Here is a 25,253-nt window from a genome sequence, read left to right as displayed (position 1 = left end):
TACTTTGAACTTGAAAATAATGTATTAATTAATCGAATTAAGAACGTAAATTTTACACCACTAACCTTTTCATAAAAGAGCTTTAATATTTTTTTTATAGCACAAGGGCAAACGGGCTGGGGGCTCACCTGATTTTAAGTGATATCGCAGCCCATGGACACTCTCAATGCCGGAGGGCATAGGCATAATACCTATAAAATGTTTTAGTAAGGAAAAATTACACGTTCCAAAACCTTGTTCAACTAATTATGTATTTTATAACATTTATCAAAATTGAAAATTCTATTTCTAGATTCAGTTGAAAAAGTATTATAAGAAATACTTTGACTCACATATTTCAAAATATGTTGCTATGGTTACTATTGAGTGTTTCGGGATATAAAAGAAAAATATATCAATCTAAATCTATTTATTCAGTACCACATTTCAACGCTTTCCTTTCTTCTTCTTCTTGCTATAATCAGGGGGATGGAATCCCCTGGCTTGTAATAATTCTTGTACATTATGACATGCGTAGTACACGTTATCCATTGCCGCTTCAGTTAGCATGTCAACATTACATCTGCCTTTAGCTTTGCCTTTCTTCACTCTCACTCCACCTTTTTTTCCTTTTTTCTTATCCCCACCATCGTCTTTTTCTTTTTTTTCTTTTTTCTTGCCTTTTCCTTTGCCAGCCATGTTAGATGGGTTCAATGTTTGGTTGGTATGGATTATTGATTAAACAAGTTGATAAATGAAATGTAACTTAAAGTATATTACAATTCAGTTACGCCTTGTAAGTGTATGTAGATTTGGCAAAAAAAAACTACATCATTTTTTAGAAAATGTATGTAAAACAATATAAATGCATATTATCAATAATATAACATGAGCTATAAATTATTTCTTAACGATTCAAATTACAAAACTTTTAGACAAAAAGGATATTTTTGTGATAAAAAATATTAAATCTAATATAAAAAAAAACACTTTTCAAAATATTATATGGCTTAGGTTTTGCATATCACTTCAGGTCATACAATGGTTCTCGTAAAATGTGTTCAACTTCAACTCGATGAAGCACTGATGTACCCACCGCGGGCGTTGCCGCTGTAGATCGACCCGAGTATATTATCTGGAAAAGTTAATTTAATATTAATTAAAGACATTCGTTTAAAGAGGAATTTTATCACTATCAGACCACTTTTCAAAGTGTTTTTAGGGGCATACTAGTTAAAGCTATTACTAGGCATTGCAGGTCCATCAGGCTTTATTGAAACAAAAAATAATGTCGTATAAGATGAAACACTTAAATTCGAACCTAACTTAATATTTTTTCTTTTAAGGCAAGTAAGCGACAGTTCTTCACACTGATTTTCTTCTGGATACTATTTAGTGTCAGTGGCAAATACAGAATTCAAATAATGACTAGCTAACACTAAAAAATATTATTACGATTTACGTTCTAATAAATATGGTCGCGACTGTAAGATAATTACAAAACAAATAATTCTCAAAGTGCCTAGAATTAGAAATCTAATTCAATGTTTGTTTTAGTTAGTGTAAAGATTTAGTTTAAGTTCAAAATATTATATGCATAAAGAGATTTACCTTTCTTCCCAACATGTTTTCAAAGCGTGGTTTGATAAACGTCCACGCTCCCATATTACGATGTTCTTCTTGACTCCAAATAAATTCTGAAATTATTCATTTTAAAATATTTTATACAAGCAAGCACCTTCTTAATTTGTTTCTATTTACTATAGATAATCAGTTATATACGGTGTAGTAGTGTAAATTTTAAATCTTACTAACTAAAATAAGGTATTTATTATAATATTATTAAAACTTTATTCATGACAGACATATGTTTGTGACATAATTGATGCAATGTTAGACTACTCTCCTGTGTGTCACTAGATTACAATTATTCCGTGGTACATGGTGCACGTTGAAAACATTTTTTTAAAGGAAAAGTAGTCTCTGTGTTACATCTAATAAAACAAAAGTATCACGTAATGTATTAGTATTAAAAGCCTCAAGCATAGCATACAGTTATAATTATTATTCCCGAAAGTAGTGTAATGCCTGCTCTTTATAATAGAAGTTAAAAAAATATGTCAAAAACTTTACAACTTTCTTCTCATCAAGGAAATCTATTGAACAGTCCAATCGGAAATGAGACAGGGGAAATGACGGCCAGAGCGCAATGTGCGACCAACTGCATTTCAACTTTAACTGGGTTATTGGAAATGGGAATTCCGTGTTAATTCTACTTTATTTGATTTATATTTGTATTGTTTGTAGACTATGGAGTTGAAAATGATTGATGTTAAGACAGCTTTTAAATGGGTTTGAATATTCCGGAATCATTTCCTTTGTAGTTTCCATTTATAATAATTTTGTCACAAAATTGATCTAAAGCTAGTCCCTGCCTTGTGCTGTTTGAGACTAAATTACACTTCTCCCGTGTACATAGTACATGTTTAAAACAAAAGTAATATATAAAAATATTTTTTAATGTTTAAGCTAAATGAATAAAAACCCATAAGACCATAAGTATGCGTGAGTGTACACTGTACGATGATGTGTACGTATAACTCACTCTGCCTGGTCTGAGTTAGCTTGTGCAACCTCAGAATCAAACCAAAATTGAAGTAAGGCTTCCGTAGAATCGTAATCCAAATCGGCATACATTTCATGTATTTTGTGAGATTATATTTTCATAGTTTGACTATCTCACAATCCGAATATCGCAAGATTTTATTATAAAGGAAGGAGTTTATTGAGTTTTAGGTTTATAAGGTTTTTCTTCTGCAGAAAGTAGAATAAAAATAGTCCAGGAAACGTTTAAGTGCGATTATGGAATAGTACCATATCCCCTGAATTTGCAGTATTATACAATATTGCTGTTTATCTATGTTAATTACTGAAGTATTGTTCAAAGAGGTTGATAAAGTCAATTAAAAATACTTTTATTTATTTAAAATATAGTCTCGACATACTGTAGAAGTGATGCTGTTTATTCTTGAAACTGAGATATCCTTAGAAATAAAATGTGTAGTCTAATTGTAGCGCTTTAACACTTAGGTTTTTCTGAACCAGTTTCATGTTCATTTGCCAATCTAATAGGCAATTAGGGGTTCTGCCTCCTATTCCTGACATACGTCGTCGACTTTGTTGGTATAAGGCATGCCTGTCTTTTCAAGATCTTTACCTTCACCGTTCGATTTACACATGACAGAAAGTCTATTGGTGCACAGCCGGGGATCGAACCTACAACCTCACAGAGGAGAGTCGCAAGCTAAAGTCACCAGGTGAACACTGCTATAGTATACTGCTGTAGGTATATTCTGTAAATGCTATAGTATTCCGCGTATATCAAAGGCAAACATCCAGAATTGCTTGAAATGAGCATAAGTAAGTACTTACTTCTAGCATTGCTGTATCTATCAAGTTCCGTCTGCAGTGCTTGAACCGGGAAGGGACAGAGTGACTCGACTCTGATAATTGCAACGTCATCTATCTTGTTCTTCACCCTTTCTTTGTGCAGTTCGTAATAATGTTTGCCACTGACTAGTATCACGCGTCTCACGCGTAATGGATCTGCTATGGAATCACCTGAAAAAAAAAATTCAGATTTTGCAATATCGCATAAGCTGCGACTCAATCTTTACATAAAAGATTGATTTGGCAGCAACGTTTTTCCAGAGTCATAAGCCAATATAAACAACCAGGTTAGACCAGGAGAATGTTGTCAGGAGAATATTAGAAAATTAATTTATATATAGTTTGCGTTTAAGAGAGCGTTCAAGTATTACGTCACGCTATTTTTGGAGATTCTTGTATCTAATAGTAAAACGTTTCGTAACCACTCCACACACACCACAGTGACTGAGTGAATCTTACCATTATGTGATGTAAAGTACTGGAAAGTGAAAAATAATATTAGCAATAACGTGTAATTCAATCCCCGCCCCGCATCGTAACGTTTTACAAGAGGACCCCCCCCCCCTCAAAATTAGTTACGTAATGTTTGAACGCTCCCTAAGATATTTATGATCAACCTGATTGCCCTAACCTTTCAACTAAATTTAATTTTCGTGTACCCTCTGTGTGTGCCTGGATATCCAGGCATTCCATCCATCACATTTGTATCTTCTTTCCGATATCCACATTCTGATAACCGAACTAGGTCTGGATATCCATAATTGTTCACCTCATACTTTGAAATCAATTTCCTTTAGTTTTTCTAATCCATGAATCAATATATTGAAATATTTTTCCAAGCATAAATACCATTGTATTATTTTTTAAGATTTATTATACACGTAAAACGCATAAAACAAAAGTATATCTAATACTTTTCCAATTTAATAAATAAATGAACCAAACTAATACTTACCAATCACAGGTTTGAAGAATGTTCCTGGAGCAAGGTCAGAAAGTGGGCTGACCGCGTCTGAGGATCGCAGTAAGATTTTCGGAGCCACGACAACGAGGGGCTTGCGGTAGTTCCTTACTACCTATAAGTTTTTTTTAATATTATGGCAACAGCTTAGAAATTTTGAAGTTTATGAAAACTAAAAACTTATTTTTGAGGCAACACTTACAAGTTTCTTTTTTTGCTTTGCTGGTGTTTAACCGGCCGTTATTTTTTATTCAAACTATGGCTCTGATAGACTCCTATACGTCGAAAATAAATCTAATACATTATTTACTTTAATTGAAATAAAACCTCACCTGTCGTCTCAATAAGTGGAAATACTGCGCAGGTGTAGTCGGATTAACTACGTGCATACACACAGTCTCTGAGTCGGGGCTCGTCTCCGAGCTGTCTGTCATCTGGAGGAACCGTTCTATGCGACAGGATGAGTGTTCAGATGCGGCACCATCGTAGCCATGAGGTAGAAGCATCACGAGACCGTTGCTTCGGACCCATTTTGCTAGTTTATTCATATACATGTTTAAAAAGTGCTTGTTTGTAAATATTATTAAAATATTTAGCATAAATTCTACTATTAAAAATAAATAATGAAAGGCTAAACTGTTTTCGTTCTACTAGTCGATAGTAGATTTATTTATGGACTGCATCCTATTTTTTTTAATATTTTACTTATTCAGTATTATAAGCTCGGTAGTAAATGTATGAGTAAAATCCAACCTCCGTATATGGGCGTAGCAATTCTACGCAATATACATGATAAAAGGAACCTAATTAATCCATAAATAATTACCTTGACAATACATGACTTAATTGGCTGTTATGGAGTAACTATAGTCATATTTTGTTGAAGTGAATACTATATACTACTGTATAATAATACTAGTTTCGGTTACCAAGGTTTACAGTTTTACGTTTCTCAAGCATAATGTAAGCTTTCTATTGATATACGAAATTTATAAATAAGTATTTGGTTGCAAATATTATAAGCCATAAACAAACTAATAATATATTGTATATTTAAAAATCTTGTTCTATGTGGTGGTTTAAAGTTTTTTATCGTTACTTTTTGAGAAATGTTTATTTCATATCGCAATGATTACACAGTAAATATGTTATATAAATCCATAAGATTCAAAAATTCTTATTAGATCAAAGTAGATTTTCCATTGAAAGTGAATATAAAGCGTATTCCAAATCGATATGCAATATTATTCAAAACTCCGACGTTCGTCGACATATGAATTTAATTTAAGTTTCAATGTGTAGCATATGGAAACCGAATAGGAAAGGGAATATTGGCCTTACACTCTTTATATGCATAGTTTTTGTAAATTCACAAAAGGCATCCAGCAGCTTTATATTTTACTAATAGAATATAATAGTTGTAAATGTTCCAGTTTTAATGCAGTTAAACTTTAAGGTAGGTATATAATTAAATAGTTATGTCATAGATTATTACTATTTTTTTGTCAATTATCACTAACACTTAGACGTAAGAGTGCGGACTTAATGTTTCAACATACTTTATGGAACAACCATACGAATAACTTTAAATTTAATTTACCCGATTATAGTAACTCATCATAATAATAATGTAACTGAGCTGTTTCATATTATGGTCAAAATTGCGTACAGGTATTGTAAATCTATAAGGAGAACGCGAGTCTCGACATCTTCTATATTATCTTTAAATGGGAAAGAAATAAGCAAACCGAATGGTTTGGTGGAACCGAACTTTTGAAATAACATAGAACGCACACACACTAACGCACTTCCACACATTACAAATTCCCATACACACCTCTGCAAATAAATTATTAGTACATTGTCTTTGATAGTTTACTTTCGTCGTTTTTTATGGTGTAATCCGTTTTGGCTATATTTTAAAATTTGACAAATTTTATCTATTTAAAAAAGGTAATATTATGAATAATCAGTATTAGTATGATGTATGTTTTATATAGTTTTGTTCTTTTAACTGTTACGTCACTTTGAATATACACATTTTATGATTTTTAAGGCCTGTTCTACAACTATTTGTAGCTTTTAGTGCATTTCTAAATGAGACAGATATTATAAACAAGATCAAAAAACATTTTTAAAGGTTAGCTTACATTCTCCCGAAGCAATAAAAGCGTCGACAATGATTTGAGCACCATTATAAAAGTCTCCAAACTGAGCTTCCCATATATAAAGATTTTCTGGGTTGTCGTACGCCATACCGTACTCAAAAGCCAATACTGCTTCCTCTGACAAAATGGAATTCGCTACCTGAAAAAAAAATGTAGTCGATGTTATATGATAATACATTTTCCTTCGTAACGATGTTCCGATATTCATGCATTCAAGGACGAGAATGTTGATCGAAATTAAAATGCACGGTTAATAATTTATATAATAATAACAATATCATACATAAAAATAGATAAACAGTTTACATAAGCAAAAATAAATGTGTAATTTCTTATACCGAATTTTTCAGTTTAAAACTCTCTCTTGCGTGGGTGATACCGAAAGCATTGCCGCGGGCACGAGATTATAATGTTTTTGTTTACGTCAGTATCCTAAATTTCAGAGGAATTTCAAATCGCGCATAATATTAAAAATCAACCGATTGACGTTATTTTAATTATATAACTCTAATTTGATTCCTAATAATATTTTATTTGGTTTTAAAGGTACAAAATGCTACTGATACAGAAATGTTACGGCCAGACGTAATATTTTAAAATTATGTAAACAACTTTCAAAGCTAATAAACAACTTATGCGATAAACAAAACTGAAATATCTCGTCAGAGTTAGCAATTTGTGATGGAAAATATTGGAAACTTCGGGACAGAACATAAATAATGCATAAGGAACCAAGTTATCCTATTTTAACAAGATGTATTTTTATCGGCCTTCTTCTGCGAATACTTTAAAGGGATTTTTTTATTTAATTATCGATAGTAAACGTGATTTCATTCTGTGTATAAAATTGAGCATGCGCTTTAGTAAGTTCAACTCCAAGTTTCACTAACAAACAATAAAAATGGTCCTACTAGACTACCTTGTTTAGTTATATCGCAAAGATTATTAAATCTTTTCTCTTTTAGGAAATGATAACACTCGCCATATTTATTAATAATAGCGTTAATGAAAAGATACTACCTTGTTCAAAGAAATAATTTAATAAAATTAATTCGCGTTTAAATTTGTTAACGAAGTTTTATATACTAGAGTTAGACTAGTCATACAAACCATGGCGGTTTTCTAATGTAACATATTGTGATTATATTACATTATTTTGTAAAATAAAGAAAAAAAACTAACCTCCAAAAATCCCTTCTGCTGATCAACAATGTGGTTGAGTGGGATATGTATGTTCTCCGTATTTTGGTCCACAAGCATCACGTGCCTATGAGAGAATGTTCCACGTCCTACGTCCTCACCGCTCAGTCGCACGTGACGACCTTCCATTAAAAGAGATCCTGGAATTTTAGGTATTTACTTATTCTTCATTACTAATATATAGAACTATTCGTTATTTATTCAAAGTTGTGGTTTGTCTCGGTTGAGCAAGGCTGGATCCTTTTATATGACAACAAATGTCGTCTATGTTGCTGTTAGATAGTAAAGCAATCTAACGGCGAAATATTCGTTGCGAACATACAAAACTTTTTTCCAATACAAGTATAAATAACATGGTTACTTTAATCAAGTTTATACATGATCAAAGCTTTATATCGTTGAACACGCTAATCTTATTTTATCTTTTGCATCGAAGAGAAACCCTGTATTGGATAATTCATTATATTATCGAGGAAGCTATATTAGTTACGACTATTAACGCAGTGTTACCTTAATTTAAAATTATAGAACTTTATAAAAACACTTTTTAAGGAAGTATTGTAGGGTTAGTAGGGACTAACATTAGAATATCTAGGTTTATTTAAAACAATATCTGTTGTTTATTAAATCTTTAAAACATGATACAAATTTGTATCACACCTCGTGTCATATACGTGTCGTCAATGCACGAATATATACGATAAAAATCTAAGCTCACATTTAACTTCGCTAAGTCTCAAGAGTTTTACGTACAAAACTTTTTCATCGGATGTAAGGGCCTAACTGCTAATGGATTTGAGCAATTTTGTGACGTCACTCGAAACCTTTTTTACTACTAATAATTTACCAATAGCCATTGCTTCCGCCGTTGACCAGTCAATGTCCTTTTCTTGTGTTATCTTGCTCAATCTATTTTTGACGTGGGTCTTCGCGAGTTGAGGATGAATGTTCTGAAAAATTGCATGAGAAATCGTAGACAGGAGTAGCACTGTGTATTGTCCCTGTTTTAACGAATATGCACAATATTTAACAATATTTAATTTTGTACCCTTGAATACCGGTATAAATAACTAATATACCCGAATTTCTATAATTTTTCATTGTAATAAAGTTCACAAAAAAGAGTGCGACTTTACATGAATTACAATCTAGCATATACAATAATTATGGCTAATAAGTAATATTATGTTGACTTAATTTTCTACGATAGTAATGAATTAAACTAAGGTAATGTTCATTAATAGTCTTAGTGTTCTGTAATGTTTTGACACTATGTTCATATGTCCGAGATAAAGTTGAAATAAAATTGTTATTTGCGTACCACTTAAAATGCCGTTTGGTGAAGGAGTAAACATTTTGAAAGACATTTAACTTTAAACTAAAGCTAACTTGCACATAACTTTTATTATTTTGCATAAACGATGCAAAGTGAGGTCGTTTTTAAGATATTTTATAATTTTTACAAGTATTTAAATAAAATAAATATTTATAACTCCCGTGTAAAAGCTATGGCAATTTCACTACTTCTGAGCTAATTGCACACCACGTTGTTTTTTTTATCTAAAGTGCTAAACGCAGTATTCTAAAGTGGAGTATTCGAAGATTTTTCGGAAAAATAAAATACTCTTTAAACATATTCAAATGCAGTATAGGGAATAAATCAGGCATATATACACAACCGAACTAATTAATTTTAGAAAATAACTTATATAAATAAATTTTAATCTACAAGAATACTACTGCTGGTATATTGACGCATAGGGACATAGTTGTTGTATGTTACATTTTCGAATACACTCTCTATTGGTAAGAAGTGAGGTACTTAAATACTTTTCAGAAATTTTCCACGGTCATTTTCTTACCTCTACTTTCAATATTAATATTTTTAACGACCTTTATAGCGTTTAATAAACTGTTGGAAAATTATGGTTGTAGTTCAAAAGCTTCATTTGTCTAAAAGACGTCAGAAACTGTAAAATCATTTCTTATTTTAATTTCTCTAAAGCGTAGCTAAATGGCGTTTTCATCACGGTCATTAATTCTGAGTGAAGATTTATAATGCTACGGGGTTTATAACCCTTACCAAATATTAATAGGAATAAGTTAACGACAGACAATATATTACTAAAGTTTTATATTACATTAAATTAACACGCCTATTTCGCAAGCTGGATATTTGGAAAGCTGTTTAGTAGAAAAACAATTAAATATCTTCAGTACATAGCATAAATTACCATTAAAAATAACTATTTAGTTTATACTGTTCTTGGTGGAGACTATAACGAACCAATAAGAAACCTTTAAAAAGGTATATCAAAGGATATAAAACAGGATCTAACATAAAATAAATTTTCAGAATTACGTAGCGAGAGACCATTACAGTATCTACTGAATTAGAATGGTTCTCTTACAGAACTGTTTCAACAATCTCCCCTATAAATATTTTTATTTGTTGTCTTTGGTACCCACCAACCGAGCACCGATGTAATAAAACACCGTACTTTAGAAGTAATAAATTTAACAATTAAATTCAATTTGCACATTCAACAAATTATCCTTCATAGACATATTCTTGTGCGCAAAATTAAAAAAGACGAACTGAAATCTAATTTTCAATTCAGAAAATGATAAAACTTTTGTAGATAAACGAGTAATACTGAAATTTTGGTTAGTAAGACCCTAACACACCCAATCCGAACTCTGAATTAGTTTCAAATAAGTTAAGAGAACTATTAAACTTACAAATTCGCTTGGGAGGCTGACGGAGGCTTTGGCTACAGTTTTTAGTAACTCAGTGTTGAACCCCGTGTCCCATATTTCTACAGCCTTCGGAGCCGCACCAATTCCAGACCACTGCTCTTGATAATACGTCACCTGAACACACAAAACTAATTTAAGCTTAAAAGTATCATACATCTTAAAACACTTTTTCATAAATTCTTGAAATGATTTTAAGCATTTAATGTAATGCAATATGTTATTGCTTTTAATTGTACTGAGTTTTTTATAGAACAGAGGGTAAACCGGCAAGAGGCTTATCTAATGCTAAGTGGTAGCGCCGCCCATGGACACTCAATGCCAGAGGGCTGGCGAGTGCGTTTCCGGCCTTTTAAGAACTGTTACGTTCCTCTCCTTAAGGTAGCTGGTTCCATAAAGTGGTGGTGCGCGGCAAAAACTGCCTTAAAAACGCTCAAATGTGCAACGACTGATGTCGAGGATACAACGCAAAGAGATCAAGCCGCTCGGAGAGGAATTGGTCGTCTACGATTCGGACAGGTCTTCGTTGAATACAGTTAAGTAAAAGGAGCTGGTTCTGGGGTGCTCACGCCGAGAGGTGACAATAGTACTCAATGTGGGGCCGAATTTGCTCTTATACAGTTGCAACATCGTTTGCCCGGAGTGTAGTACCGTCTAGCATTGCTGAGCACACCAAGCTTTTTTGAATCTAATTTAGCCTTTCCCTCCAAATGACCGCGTAACAGAACGTCGTTGTTCAACGTCGATATGTCAATGCCAATTATTTCGATGCTGGCTGTGGCTTTAAGTAGAGTTACTTCTATTTTATATTTGCATGTGCAATAAAGTGTTAATAAACTAAATTATATGAAAAAAAATATTTGCAATTTTATTGAAGTTTATTACGAATTATTATTAATGTTCTAGAATATTTGTATTATTTGATATTGACCCTTTAAAACTGTGTAGGAATCTGTATTTGTCACTGAGTAACGCGTAAATAACTTAGATTATGCGTAAAAGTTGTCTAACTTAAAATAAGGTACAAATACTGAACTAGTCAAGAAGCACACTTTATATAAATACAAAACAAAATTTGCATCTATATAAAGCAGATTATTTATTTATTTATAGATGTGCAGAAGATAAATTTATTTAACGCTGACTATACTGATAAAATTTGATAGAGAGATAGCCGGAAAACAACTTGAAGTTACCGTTTACACTCCAGCAGTATTTCATAAAAATAGTGGTACCAAAAATATAGTAACATGTAATACTATTTACGATACATATAAAAGAGTTGATAAAAGAAATTGGCTTTATGCCAAAAATAAAATCCTTTATCAGCTCTAACTGTAAATGGGAACACAGTATTTCCTTAGTAAATAATCATAAAGTGTTTGACTTTGATGTTTTCATATATAGTTTGGGATTATTTATAGTAACACGGCTGAACTTTGAATTGACTTTCAATATGCGTCGACGCGAATCGTCGGAAAAATTTAAATTTAAAATTATGTAAAATAATTATAAGTTTATAATAATACAAATAGCTTTAATCCGGTTAAATAAATATATTGTTTAAATTATTTAGTTTATTTATGTTAAAGTGCAATGTGACAAGACTTAAAAATTTGAGAAAAAAAATATTCCAACAATTTTTACACAATAAGATAGGTTTCAAATCTGTGGAATAGCTCAGACTTTACATTATCTCAGGAATTTAAGGAATATTTACTTATTTATTTATTACCACTTCGTAGCATTACAATATAAAAATTTAACATAATTGAATGAAAGGAGGGCAACTGGCATCCTTATCGCTTTCGAGCGATCTCTTCCAGGCAACGACTGTGAGAAAAAATGTATTAAATTAAATATGTCATATAGTTATTACGACAAAATTAAAAGAGGACCAAGGAAGGTGGACATGAAACATGATAATTTAAGATACTTATGGTAAAGAGATACTTACTTCTGGTTGATAGCTGTGTGCAATTTCGTACTGCGACTGTAAGAACTTATGATAGTCACTGTTAATTACTGTCACTTCTTCTTTAGACACTACACCTTCGGATATTAACTTATCTGTGTACACATCCGGTATGGATCTAAAAAAATTACTTAGTTCATAAAAAATATTTAATATACTTTTTATGTAAATTGAAAAAAAAAATTTAATAATGCCTATTTTTTTAAAGCATATTATGTTTAAAACTATTTTGTTTAAACATTTAAATGATTAAATAATACAAAGGGATGGAAATCAAGTATTTTTAAACGTTGTGTCAATAAAGATACTCACTTTCTGCTATGGATAAGCTTGTAAATAAGTGGGTTTGTAAAAGTTGGATCGTCAACTTCATTGTGTCCCCATCGTCGGTAACAGTTGTAGTCAATGAACACGTCTTTTCGGAATTTTCTTTGATATTCAAAAGCAATGTTCGTGGCCCTCGCAACTAGCTGAAATTATTTCATTAAAATTAAACATGGTTTAGGTTCGTTTACTTTGCTAATTAATTCGTGGAATTAAGTAATTCGTGGTAGTATAAAAATGTCTTAGAAAAGTAGAATATAATTGTTTAAATACAGCTGAAAGCTGTAAAATTTACATATGAAATTGGCGTTTTGTATGGGAGGAACAAAAAGCCGAATATTTTTAAATATAACATATTTAATTAATCAAAGTATGAACCATTGTTTTCTATGCACTTTTGGTATCATCGCCATCGCCATCATATATCACATCTCATAGATAGTTCATTGATCCCTTTATTAAAAAAAAACAGTCGAATCAATAAAATCTGTGAAGGCGATTTGGACTGCCCCATCAGAGTTAATTTTTTTCCCTTGCAAGAAGTTGTCCAAATTTCGAAAAAACTGGTAATCTGTTGGAGCAAGGTCCGGGGAGTACGGAGGATATCTTAGACATTCCAATTGAAGCTCTTCTAATTTGGTAAAAAGTAGCAGTGGCGTGGAGCGATTGACCAGCCTAGGTTGTTTAGCCGCTAGCTTTTCCATCATGGTTTGCAATTGCTGACAAAAGACATCAGCCGTAATAGTCTGGCCAGATTTGAGAAAACTGCAATGAACAATACCGGCACTAGTCCACCAAACGCTTACAAGTAACTTTTTTGGGGTGAATTTAGCTTGGGGCAGGATTTGGCTGGCTGGCCAGGATCCAACCATTGCGCTGAGCGCTTCCGATTATCGTAAAGAATCCATTTTTCATCACAGGTAATGATTCGGTTTAAAATACCTTCATTATTGTGCCGGTTCAGTAATGTAACGCAGCATTCGACGCGCGTTTACCGGTTTGCTTCAGTCAATTCGTGAGGTACCCACCTTTCAAGCTTTTTAATCTTCCCAATTTGCTTCAAGTGAATTAAAACAGTTTTATCACTAACACCGCAGCCTGCAGCTAACTCGGACTTGGTTTGCGATGGATCCGCTTCCACAATAGCCTTCAATACTTCATTATCAACTTGGGTCTCAGGCCGTCCACGGGGCTTGTTCTGCAGGTCGAAATTTCCAGAACGAAAACGTTGGAACCAAAAACGAACTGTGTTTTCTTTTGCAACATGACCGCCATACACATCATTCACCCTTCGAGTCGTTTCCGCAGCACTAGTGCCACGGCGGAACTCGTACTCGTAAATAATGCGATACTTTAAGTTTTCCATTTTGTAAAATGAGTGACGCAAACAGAAAAAACAGAAGAAAAAAACAAATGAATGACGGTTATCAAAGCACAAATAAATGAGTAAATAGCTGTACAAATTTGAATTTGGAATTCCTTACCAAAGAGTCTCCTCCTCTCCATCGTAATTAAAGTGGCCAGTACGAAATACGCCAATTTCATATGTAAGGACCTAATATTTCTTTGCAGTTGTGCATAAAACTGATACTGAAAGCTTTGGAGCATTAACCCTGTTATATGATATCAAAAGCATTTTAGGAGACTAATTAGTGCATACAATAGATCTTTACGAATATTGTAAATAAAATGAGAGCATTTTGTTTTGAGATTTTTTGGTTACATTATTATTTGGCTTTTAGTTTTGTTACCAGACAATTTAAACCATACGGATAAAGGGTTACAAATAGCTTTCGCGCGTCAAAGGTTAGTTCTATTTCCAATATAAATACTAGAAATGTATTACTTTGTTTTAGTTCATATTATATTCGTTTAGTAGTATAAATATAAGAATCGTTATCGTTTACATAATCGATAATTTCACTTTTAATCTATTTTTAAGACGATGCTTTAGTTATTGCTAGTTAATGCCTCTTGGGTCTTGGATAATTAAGTTAACTACAGATCGCGCGGGTGGTTTAACGATCACAATTTTCCGAGTCATGTATCTTTCTACTCAAGTTAAATACTGTCAGGTTGACGACGACGTTTCTATGTGTTACACTTACGCAAGCGAATAATTAAATTATTTTTATTAATAATTTTAACATGTAATTGTCAGCCATATTTTGGTCTTCTTGAAAAAAGTTTAGCAAAAAACAAGGCCTTAGTTCAAGCCAGTGGCGTTTCAACCTTTCAGGTCTGGGCCCAAGATTTCTGTATTTGTTTTTTTTCAAAAAAGCAAGTAGGTTATAAGTGTTTTGTGCCTAACACACGCCGGCGACCGCCATGAAGCATGCCAGTTTTCTCACGATGTTTTCTTCACTCTATTAGGAGCAAGTGTTAAGAGTGCACATTGACAGAAAGTCCATTGCATCAAGGAAACCCTAATGAAAAAAGCATATTACAAAGTTCAGGAATACATGGATGATAAGGATGTGGGGGCACAAATGCCGCTATAAGATTGTGAGATACTCATATTTCATATTACTAAATTTATTTAAACTATATTGTAACGGAATACGCTATAACTCACTATGGTTTTTATTATTATATATTCTCTCTTATTATTATTATTATTAGACGTATTGAACTTGTGACCTTTCCCGTAATAAACATAATATTGTACAGGGAGGAACGAACTTGCTGAGTTTTTTAGCCCGTTCTTCTCAGAACAAGGCCTCCTGGTAAACTTTTGAGCGGATGGCGTAAATTTTTGTACAAATTGTACCTAAATGAATAAATAACTTTTGAATTAAATTGAATTGGTGCAGAGACTAGGACCGCAAACAAGGTTATTATAATTTATCTGTATTACTTTAGCTGTTAAATTATATACATTATAAATACGATTAAATAATTATCACAATGATCCTCCACCTTTGCTCTTTTACTATACAAATAATTCTGTGTTAATTTATTACATATTTCAGAACTAAAATTATTTACTTATATGTAAAAGTGTTTCATGAACAATGCTGACACCGTTAAAATATATTTGTTATTATTTTACAAGGTCAAGTACTGAGTAAGAGAATTAATATATATTTCCCAACTTGATCATAACGAACGCAATTTATTTATATTTATTCGCCCTTAAATGTGAGCTAAGTGGAGTTCGTTAAAGCTTCATTAAAAAGCTTCGTTATTAAATTAAATTTACGGTTTTCTTAGCACTAATATTAATTTGTGACAAATTAAAATTATTGTAACTTTATAGAGAATACAATATTATGAAAATTTTTGGTTTTCACCTAATTTTTATAAAATGTTTATATTGTGTGAGAGCAGTGTTGGCCTAGTGGCTTCAGCATGCGACGCTCATCCCTGAGGTCATAAGTTCGAGCCCCGGCTGTGCACCAATGTATTTTCTTTCTATGTGCGCATTTAATATTAGCTCGAACGGTGAAGGAAAACATCATGAGAAAACCGACTTGCCTTAGACCCAAAAAGTCGACGGCGTGCGTTAGGCACAGAAGGCTGATCACCTACTTGCCTATTCGATTAAAAAAAATGATCATGAAACAGATACAGAAATCTGAGGCCTAGACCTGAAAAGGTTGTAGCGCCATTGATTTATTTTATATGTTGTGTAGATTTATTAGCCGAAGTTTCACAAGGAACTGTTAGCCTTCAGAATAAAGGATTTTGTATTTATAGCATACAGTTTGAAAAACAACGTACTCTCAGAACTACATTTTAGATAGCTACGTCAATAGAATTCGTATCAACTTTCATAAACGAATATACTGGTATTTTCACGTATTCCTGTTAGATGACTATTTGGGATACTTGAATAGTTGAGTTTGCCTTCATACAAAACAAGGCAGAATAAATTATTTACGTAGCTCATTTATATATCGTTTACCTATCAAAATATATATGTTTAATTTGAATTGAAGGTGCCTAAAAATCACATACGTACCTGATTTTTTTGTTCAACTCTTACACTGAACTCATTTATAATTTAGACGTACATCTTTAAAGGTGTGTTCATAAAAGTCATCATATAATATTTAACTGTGTTATATGCTTTTGTTTAATGTACCGTCTTTGGGTTTTATATATTGAGTAATTTTAGATATTATTATTATTGTACTAGCTGTGGAAATACTGGACATCAAATAAATATTATATATATAAATTTTGTATATCTTCAACTTATAACATGATTCAATTTGAGTGGTAATCATTCAAAGTCCGTCTTTAATCCTACCAATTACCGACACTACAAACTCAGCGTCGGTACTCTGTCAATTCCAATAATGACAATCCCGAAGTTTTTGTATTAAATTTTGTTTGAGAATTACAATCGCAATATGGTGTCCCAGTGGGACCACCTGACCTCTGAACAGTGAAGTCGGGATCACAACCGCAAGACATCCATGTGTGCTATATTTATAGCTGTCAAATGGTTGACGCCTACCTCTGGATGATCCCCATTGACGTGAATAACGGGCACTGATATGGCTTTAGCCAAGTCCGTGACGTATTTGCTGGACCTTCCACGTTCTGCTGGTAATGTGAAGCCAATCTGATTGTTAACGACTACATGGACTGATCCGCCTACATGGAAGTGCGGAACTTGGGACATCATTAACATCTCTTGGTTGATACCTTGACCAGCAAATGCAGCGTCACCATGTACCTGTTAATTTGAAAATAAATTTAAAAATCTTATTTTTTATATATAAAATGTCTTCTTTATTGCTTTTTTATTATGGGACAGGAGGCAAAATTACAAATGTCCCGTAAGTATGGGAGTTAGTATTTGTTGTAGTTTTATTGAAACTTATATGTACTATTACTTTCTATGCAACATTGGGCGTACACATTTCTGTCAGTTTAAAAGGTATATTTTCCGAGGCAGGCAAGATTAGAAATATTATTTTTTCGACGGTTTGACGAACCTAGAAACTATGGGTTTTGGCGAAATAAACTAATAAGACAGATGCCGTAACTTAAATGAAAAAATGTTTATAAAAATATTTTATGCAGATTTCCTTAAATTCATAGACTAAAAACCAACGAAGTATGAAAGAAGACTCAAAGATTCAGTGCAAATTTACTAGCGCGCAATATATTAAATATTCACGTGTGATGCGGCCCATTGATGCGAATATAATATGTCAATTTACGTTTTAAGAAAGCTTTTTTCCATAGAGTGCTTCTGTCAAGCTAAACTAACTTTTACACATTAATGAGTACACATATAGTATACATTTATAAGTGATAATAACAATGATATTGAAAGCTAACTATTATTATTTTAATTGGTGATTCAGTTTTGAGTCTTAATAGTTCGCTATAAATTATAATTCCTCTCACCCTTAAGTAATAAAATGCCACTGCAAACAAGGTTTTTTAAATTTTAATCTTTAAGTCTTAGGGTGGACTTACCAGAGGATTTAACGCTTAATGGGACCCGGGATCTATGGGCGCGCGGGACGGCGAAGCGATGCTGGCGCGACGTGAGCATTTGTAATGTACTAATTAATATAGGACATGTCACACAGTGATACAAGAAAAGTACGGCGGGACGGGGCGCGAACGGGGAGTGCGAGCAACGCTACATGTTCTGTTCTATGGATATTCGTTTTAGTAGTCAAACAGATAGCGTGACGGGAGACGTCGCGCACGACGTGACGCCAGCTTTGTCTCCGACTACAAATAAGACACGGAGAGAGTTGAAAAACTACTCGAAACTCAAGGCCACATTTTTTGTATAATTTTTGCCATCCCTAATACAAAAAATCGAGCTTGAAATCAGCGATTTTGGTATATAGGAAGGGAGCTCAAAAAGTTTGTTTCAAAATGCTCGAGAAATCACGCCGAGTACCGCGGGCAACCGCCCGCGCGGCCAATAATAATAAAAATAGCCAAACACAGATTAGGGTAAAAAACCGCCTTCACCGGGGAAAGCGAGGACCTTTACTTCGCACTTCGCTCACTCCAGTGAGCTTCTGTCCTGCCCTTCAGGCGATTGACCACCCCGCAACGGCCCAAGCCGAAGTTCGAGTCTCACAAGAGACGCCCTTGCGCTAGCCGCGTGATAAAACGCCATTCTGGCCAAGCTACGCTCGCCAAAACAGCCCGAGTTGAGCTGTAAAGGACCTTTAGGCCAACGCGACGCTTTCAGGATCATCACGTCCGTAGTGTGACATCTAAACCTTTAGCGCTGTGTCTTATATCAATATCATTCGTCAATATCATTGATTGTGCATTTGACATATAGAAGTCTTTGCGAAGTATGAATCTTACCATAACTTAGTTGGAATTCAAGCATCCCCGTGCAGATAATTATATGCTACGTAAGAAATAGTCAATACGTGTGTTTAATATTAATAACCTTACCTGTATATTCAGGACTTTGTCCCCAAACCGTGACGTTTTATTTACTGAGTAATCTCCTTCAAGTAATTTCAGTTGTTTCGATCGTGCTTTTCCCATAGATACAGGATTTCCCGCCTGAAATTATAAGCTTTTGTTTTAATTTCAAAACGTAAGATTAAATTCAATCTGAGTAGGTTATAGTCATACTTATCGGTTTTAAAAAGATATATAGTCATGATTAGGCATTAAATATGAAATAAGCTAATTAGCTCTGTAAACGGCTATACGTATAATAATTACGTCCCAGAGTGCTTTTAGAATATATTTAATGATAATATTATGATATATACCTCTAAATGTGACGGATTGTTAATCATAGAAAATTTCACAGATTTTCCTTCTACTGCCAGGTCCACCGAAGCACCTAAAATTTGAAATCTGAAGCTTGCCTTAAGGTTATAAATATAGATGGTTATCTAGTTTATTTTTTAGCATTAGCTAACCTGGAAATAAGATATTGTCAAAAATTGTTCTTAGACGCCATCTTTTATTCAGAAACATTTTGACAGGGGGGGGGTTATAAATTTGATCGAATATTAGTAATACTAGAGCAGTGTTGGCCTCTATGTGCGCATTTAACATTAGCTCGAACGGTGAAGGAAAACATCGTGAGGAAACCGGCTTGCCTTAGACCCAAAAAGTGGTCAGCGTGCGTCAGGCACAGAAGGCTGATCACCTACTTCCCTATTAGTTTAACTGATGATGAAAATGATCATGAAACAGATATAGAAATCTAAGGCCAAGACCTAAAAAGGTTGTAGCGCCATTGATTTATTTATTTTTATTAGTAATACTCGATATGAAAAACAATAAAACAATATTAATGCGCTGAAATGTTGATATCCTCTTTCATGCTTCTTGGCTTTTGAACTTTAGGAAATCTCCAAAACATGTTTTAATGCTAAGAATCTACCATAATTCTACCTACTCGAAGTTTTGCAAGCTTTAAATTGCATTTTATGTTTCCCATTTTTCATTACGATTGAAACGTCCACCACACATTAGTCATTCAACTCTTTTGAAGCTGGTAAATAAGACAAAATTGTTACGTACTCAAATGTGTAGCAATATCACATGCAGCGTTGGCCTCCAGTGGAAACTCCGGATTTCCATTAAACTTGTGGAAGATTTTGACAGGCGGGCATTTTAATTGGCTCGTCAGTAGATTTATTTTGCCCCTGTGTGCCATTGACAGTGTAACATATTCAATTCCCTCTGTAATTTTATACAGCTTCGTTACGATTTACATGAACAATTTGATTTTTCATGGGATTCTCTGTTGGTAAAATTTTGCAATGCAATTATAGGTAATTGGAATTGCAAAGCCACACAGAAGGTATTTTCATTTGTAGAAAAGGTTTGCCAACGCCAATTCAATAAAATTATGATTAGATAATTATGATCATGTTTAGATAGATACAATACAAACTAAAATAACGATATAAAATCAAAACTGTACACCATTTATGTGCTTAACACTTAATAAAGTGTTACTAAGACTGTTCTTATAAACTAAAAACATGTATTAAAAAGTGAGAAATATAAAGATAGCACTACGAGTAAACTGTGAGTCAGAGAGTTGAATTTTTTTCAATTTCATTATTTTGATGATGATGAACTTTCGACTCCTACTTTCGCGAGAAAAGGTACCTTCTGTGTTGTTCCATACTTAACTTTATATGTATGCCATTTTTTTTCAAAACTGTAATGTGTATAGGCTTGATATCGTAACAGATTTTATATAGATTCAGGGCGTGGTCCTATATACTAAATTAACGAAATAAACACTCTTAAACCGTAAACGGAACACTGTTAAAAGTTAAACTGGTCTCTTATAAGGAACTTACCAGAACATGTCCGTTGGATAAGGGTGGAAAAGAAAGTCAACAAAGACTCAGCGCCTTCACCACAATATCTCTTCACGCTGGGATATTTCGTGGAGAGAAATTTGTCCCATGTCTGAGTCTCCAATAGTTCTTTCAAGATTTGGCGCTGACGGTCTTTTGAAATCGCATCTTGTGTGTTTTCTATTCTTTGAGCGAACCATTCTCGTTCAGCATCTGTCTGAAGAGAGGAAAATTAAAGAGTAACGTTATAAGTGGTGGCTGTTTGTGAAATTATACTTTTCGTTTATGTAACATCTTATTTCAAATTAGTTTTTTGTCTTTTTAACAATTTCTTAAATTATGCTTTAATAATTTTATCACAATCTACCCGTCATCATCACTACTTATTCCGGGAACTAGTTTCAAAATGAAACATTTTGTATCACTTTAAAAAAATCAATACAAGAACATCTAAAATAATAAATATAAAAATAGGTACAACAAACAATACTTGTGTCTTATATTGCATATAAAAAATAGACACGCCTGTATGTATACGTTACACGATAGGTATACGTACATGATATGTATACGATAGACTGATTTTACTTAAATTTTAGTGACTAAATTGACTAAAGTGATTTTTGATTTGTTCAGTTTACGTTTATTTTTTTTAATTTCATTTATCTCGACCAAATCCAAATTCGACGTAGTTTTTCAAAATATAACATTCCTACGCCTTCACGTGTCTTTACAAAACAATCTAACTCACTTCTAAGTATGAAAACTCGTAAGAGATTGAGCCGCAGTATAACTTTTCTAATTGCTCCACTAAATTATTGACAGGCTGCTTTCCGCTATGTCCATACAATAGTCCCAAATCTACGTTATCGTTAGAAGACAGTCCGTAACGTGATAAAGACAGCTCTTTGATATTTCTGAAATGACAATTACTTACTTCCAATATGAATATCTAACAGTAAATGTCAACGTTTTGATTTGATAATACTTAAATCTTTTATTAAAGATTTGTGAACTCCTTAAAGATACTTTCAAATTATTTTACTGGCTTTGTAAATATTTCCTCGAATAGCTAATACAATTCCATGGATAAACAACACTAATTCACTCGAATCGACTAATAAAAGCATGAATGAATTAACGAATGTTCTTGTAGTTAGTAAATTCATGTTTTTTTAAAACTTTAGATTTTACAGGGTACATACTAAAAATAACAATAAATAACATTACAGAAACACAAATATTAGGAAATCTAACCTTGTTAAACATATACTGTGTCCTGCATGTCAGATAAATACTTTCTTATACAAATACAAAAAGTAAGTTATTTTGAATTTGAGTTTGCTATTAGAGCGTATCTAGATGGTAATATAGTTTCTTCTATCGTATCTTTAAAATCGTCAGAACACCAAAAATTAGCTTATCTATTACAAAGATCCAGTATATCCTTGTATATGAGTAAGGACTTTATTTTCGTGTTTATTAAATCAACTTGATATCTCTATTATGAGTCTCTTAATAAATAATCAAATAAATCCCCGTAATACCTGTTCGGTTGTTTGTAATCAACATTATCAATAGTAGCCCGAAGGTGCCCGTATGTGCGATAAGCATTAACCAGTTGCTGTGCGCGGCAGTTTTCGTATCTCCTTGATGTAACTTCTTCTGGTAAATCTGAAATGATATATTTTCATGACAATAATAATCTTCGCTGATCAATTAATATTTGAGAATTTTTTAAGATATACTTTGGAATATATTTCAATAATACATTGTCTGTATTAAAACTATTTGTCTGAATTAAAAATTGTTTACTACTTATAACTAGAAAAGCTATGTATATGAAAAAAATAAAAATTATAGATAAACAGTTATCAAATTCGCTCAAATTAAACTTATGGTCACTGCAGATGTCAGATTATCATTTAACATATATAAAGCCAGCTGTTTTTAATCATAACATACCACTTTCATTCACCTCCCGGGGTCGATGACCGAACACCCCCACTCCCGAATGGTACTTTACTCTTCCATATTTAAAATCACGCGCTGTCCTTACACTTTTCATAAACGCAATCATTTTCACCACATTTCACACCAGAAATCCGTAATTGATTGACTGTAGTTTCACAAGTTTTATCACTACGGGAAAATACGATAGTAATTCTTTTACAACTAATTTAAATAATTTAATGATTTTACCCACAGACCTAATATATCAAATCACTAATTTATAGGTTCAAATTTAAATAAAAGCATGACAAAAACATTCATAGTTAATAATTACAATTTTTAACTGTATAAGTTTTCGTAAATCACAGTTTTAGATATAAAAATAAGCCCAATTCAAGGTCAAACTGAATGTGCGCGGACGCAGCTCCACAGTTGATAATGAACTGACTTGAGAAAGAGATAGCGCTATCTACAATCTATTTATTGAGTAAATAGGAGTATTGTTTTCGATCATTGGCTTGTGTGTGACTTATAAACTCATAGAATATTTATTTTGGTACAATAAAATAATATAATAACTAATGTTATTTAAAGTTTTGTTTTCGAGAGAATGATTGCAGAGCATAAAGTGACTTCAAGTGCTTCTATTAATTTTGTTGTCATTATTATTTTTTTGGGATTGACTTATATTAAATAATCCTTATCTTTCGATAACAAAATGTTTTTGATAACTAAATATGTTAGCAACAAAATGGCAAAATAACGTGGAATATTTTGATAAGATAAAATGCCATATCTACGTACTTATTATTAAACAATATATTATTTTAATAATTCATAAGCCATGAACATGCTTCTGTAAAAAAATTGAATAAAATTACCAGTCGTGGCGCTATATCCCTCTAGAGGACTCGGTCGCAGCCTCAGATGTTGATTGGTTTTTTTTATTCATTAGCGTTGTACAGTATTAATATTCAATGTAAACTCCATGTGACGTCATTCGATATATTTTATGAGACAGGAGGCAAACGAGCATTGGTGTTAACTCTACAATTAAATTATCTCCCGAACATGACAGAATTACTGCACTTTGGTTGGCTTGAGCTACTAAAACAGTAGAACGGCAGTTCTAGCTAAATAACGACAACTCTTTATGACGTCAAAAACTTTAAATAATCTTTTATTTTTTATTATAAATAAATAAATTTGAATACTGCACCGGCGCTAATTAAAGATTTAACTTTGTTGGTAGATAGTACTGGTGACTCAGTGCTAATGCTTATCTCGCTCGCCGCGAGTCTCTGAGAGAATTATTTAAAGAAATTAATATACTCACGTTGCCTTCCCTTTACATTCTAGAGAATATCATGTTTGTTCGTAAAAATTTGCATCAATTCACTGTCAAAAGTGTTATTCATTCTATAAATACCAGGAATAAGCATAAAATAGTAGTCCCAAAATACAGATTAACAAAATCGAATAAATCGTTTCTTGGGAATTGTGTCAGATTCTACAACAGGCTACCGAAGTGTGTAACTGATCTTACGACTAAAAAGTTCAAAAACGTCATCAAAGGAATCCTAATTAATAAAGCGTATTATAAAATCCAAGACTATGTTGACGATAAAGATGTATGGCGCTAATTCATCTCTGCATGTGCGGCTTCCCTGGTAACTTGCGCTGTGCAAGTGTGTGTATCTCATTTTACACTAATAGTAAAAACTCAATTTTCTTTTGCATTGTATAGAATCTCTGTATACCTTGCATTATATAAACTTCTCAGCCGATTATTACTATTGTAACCGAGTCTTTGTAAGCTAAACCATTGTTGAAAAGAGTGTCCATGGAGTTTCTTGCCGGTTCTTCTCCATGAGACCCACTTTTTGGAACCGTGCAACTAGACGTTTCATAAGAGCCTGCGAAGGCCTATTTGAAATAAAAACTTTTGATTTTGATAAGTATATTATCAATACAGGGAAGAAATACTGCCAGCTTAAAAAGTAGATTGCCACAGGGACAAAACTTTTGAAGATATACTATAAAAATAATAAGAGTATTTTATTGTAAGTGTCGTTTTTTCTACGAGGAGAAGACGGAAGATAATTTTTTGTCGACATTCTTTTTTCTAATGCGTGTACAAAACACACTTTTTTTTTAAATTAGCAAAAAAAATTATTTACCAATTTTTAATTATAATAATAAGTAAA

The 25,253-nt window shown here is 32.8% G+C and overlaps 1 protein-coding gene across 1 annotated transcript; it reads right to left on the bottom strand.

Moving 5' to 3' along the window:
* Positions 1-918: 918 nt before the first annotated feature.
* Positions 919-23,497, bottom strand: LOC123711675 (probable 2-oxoglutarate dehydrogenase E1 component DHKTD1 homolog, mitochondrial). The gene is made up of 19 exons (XM_045664361.1): positions 23,059-23,497; positions 22,641-22,767; positions 21,845-22,010; positions 21,094-21,310; positions 20,300-20,461; positions 19,537-19,610; positions 19,208-19,321; positions 17,280-17,501; positions 12,803-12,960; positions 12,473-12,608; positions 10,501-10,632; positions 8,606-8,708; positions 7,741-7,898; positions 6,541-6,697; positions 4,723-4,925; positions 4,385-4,505; positions 3,412-3,600; positions 1,591-1,676; positions 919-1,114 (listed from the first exon to the last, which is right to left on the bottom strand). Exons 1-19 carry the CDS (start codon positions 23,171-23,173, stop codon positions 1,004-1,006), a joined length of 2,751 nt encoding a protein of 916 aa, XP_045520317.1. The 5' UTR covers positions 23,174-23,497; the 3' UTR covers positions 919-1,003.
* Between the last annotated feature and the right edge of the window lie 1,756 nt (positions 23,498-25,253).

Source organism: Pieris brassicae, chromosome 7 (genome assembly GCF_905147105.1).
Source record: "Pieris brassicae chromosome 7, ilPieBrab1.1, whole genome shotgun sequence".
Classification (NCBI taxonomy): Eukaryota; Metazoa; Arthropoda; class Insecta; order Lepidoptera; family Pieridae; genus Pieris; species Pieris brassicae.
The sequence above is the reverse complement of the archived record's forward strand: the minus strand, read 5'-3'. Positions and strand labels throughout refer to the sequence as shown.

What these genes read in the sequence shown, in the direction of transcription:
- LOC123711675 (XM_045664361.1), bottom strand. Translation starts at nt 23,173, where the DNA reads ATGATTGCGTTTATGAAAAGTGTAAGGACAGCGCGTGATTTTAAATAT. An exon ending in CCGGGAGGTGAATGAAAGTG is followed by an intron (nt 22,768 to 23,058) that starts GTATGTTATGAT and finishes ATATCATTTCAG; the next exon opens with ATTTACCAGAAGAAGTTACA. An exon ending in ATTCTTCAAACCTGTGATTG is followed by an intron (nt 3,601 to 4,384) that starts GTAAGTATTAGT and finishes TTTTTTTTTCAG; the next exon opens with GTGATTCCATAGCAGATCCA.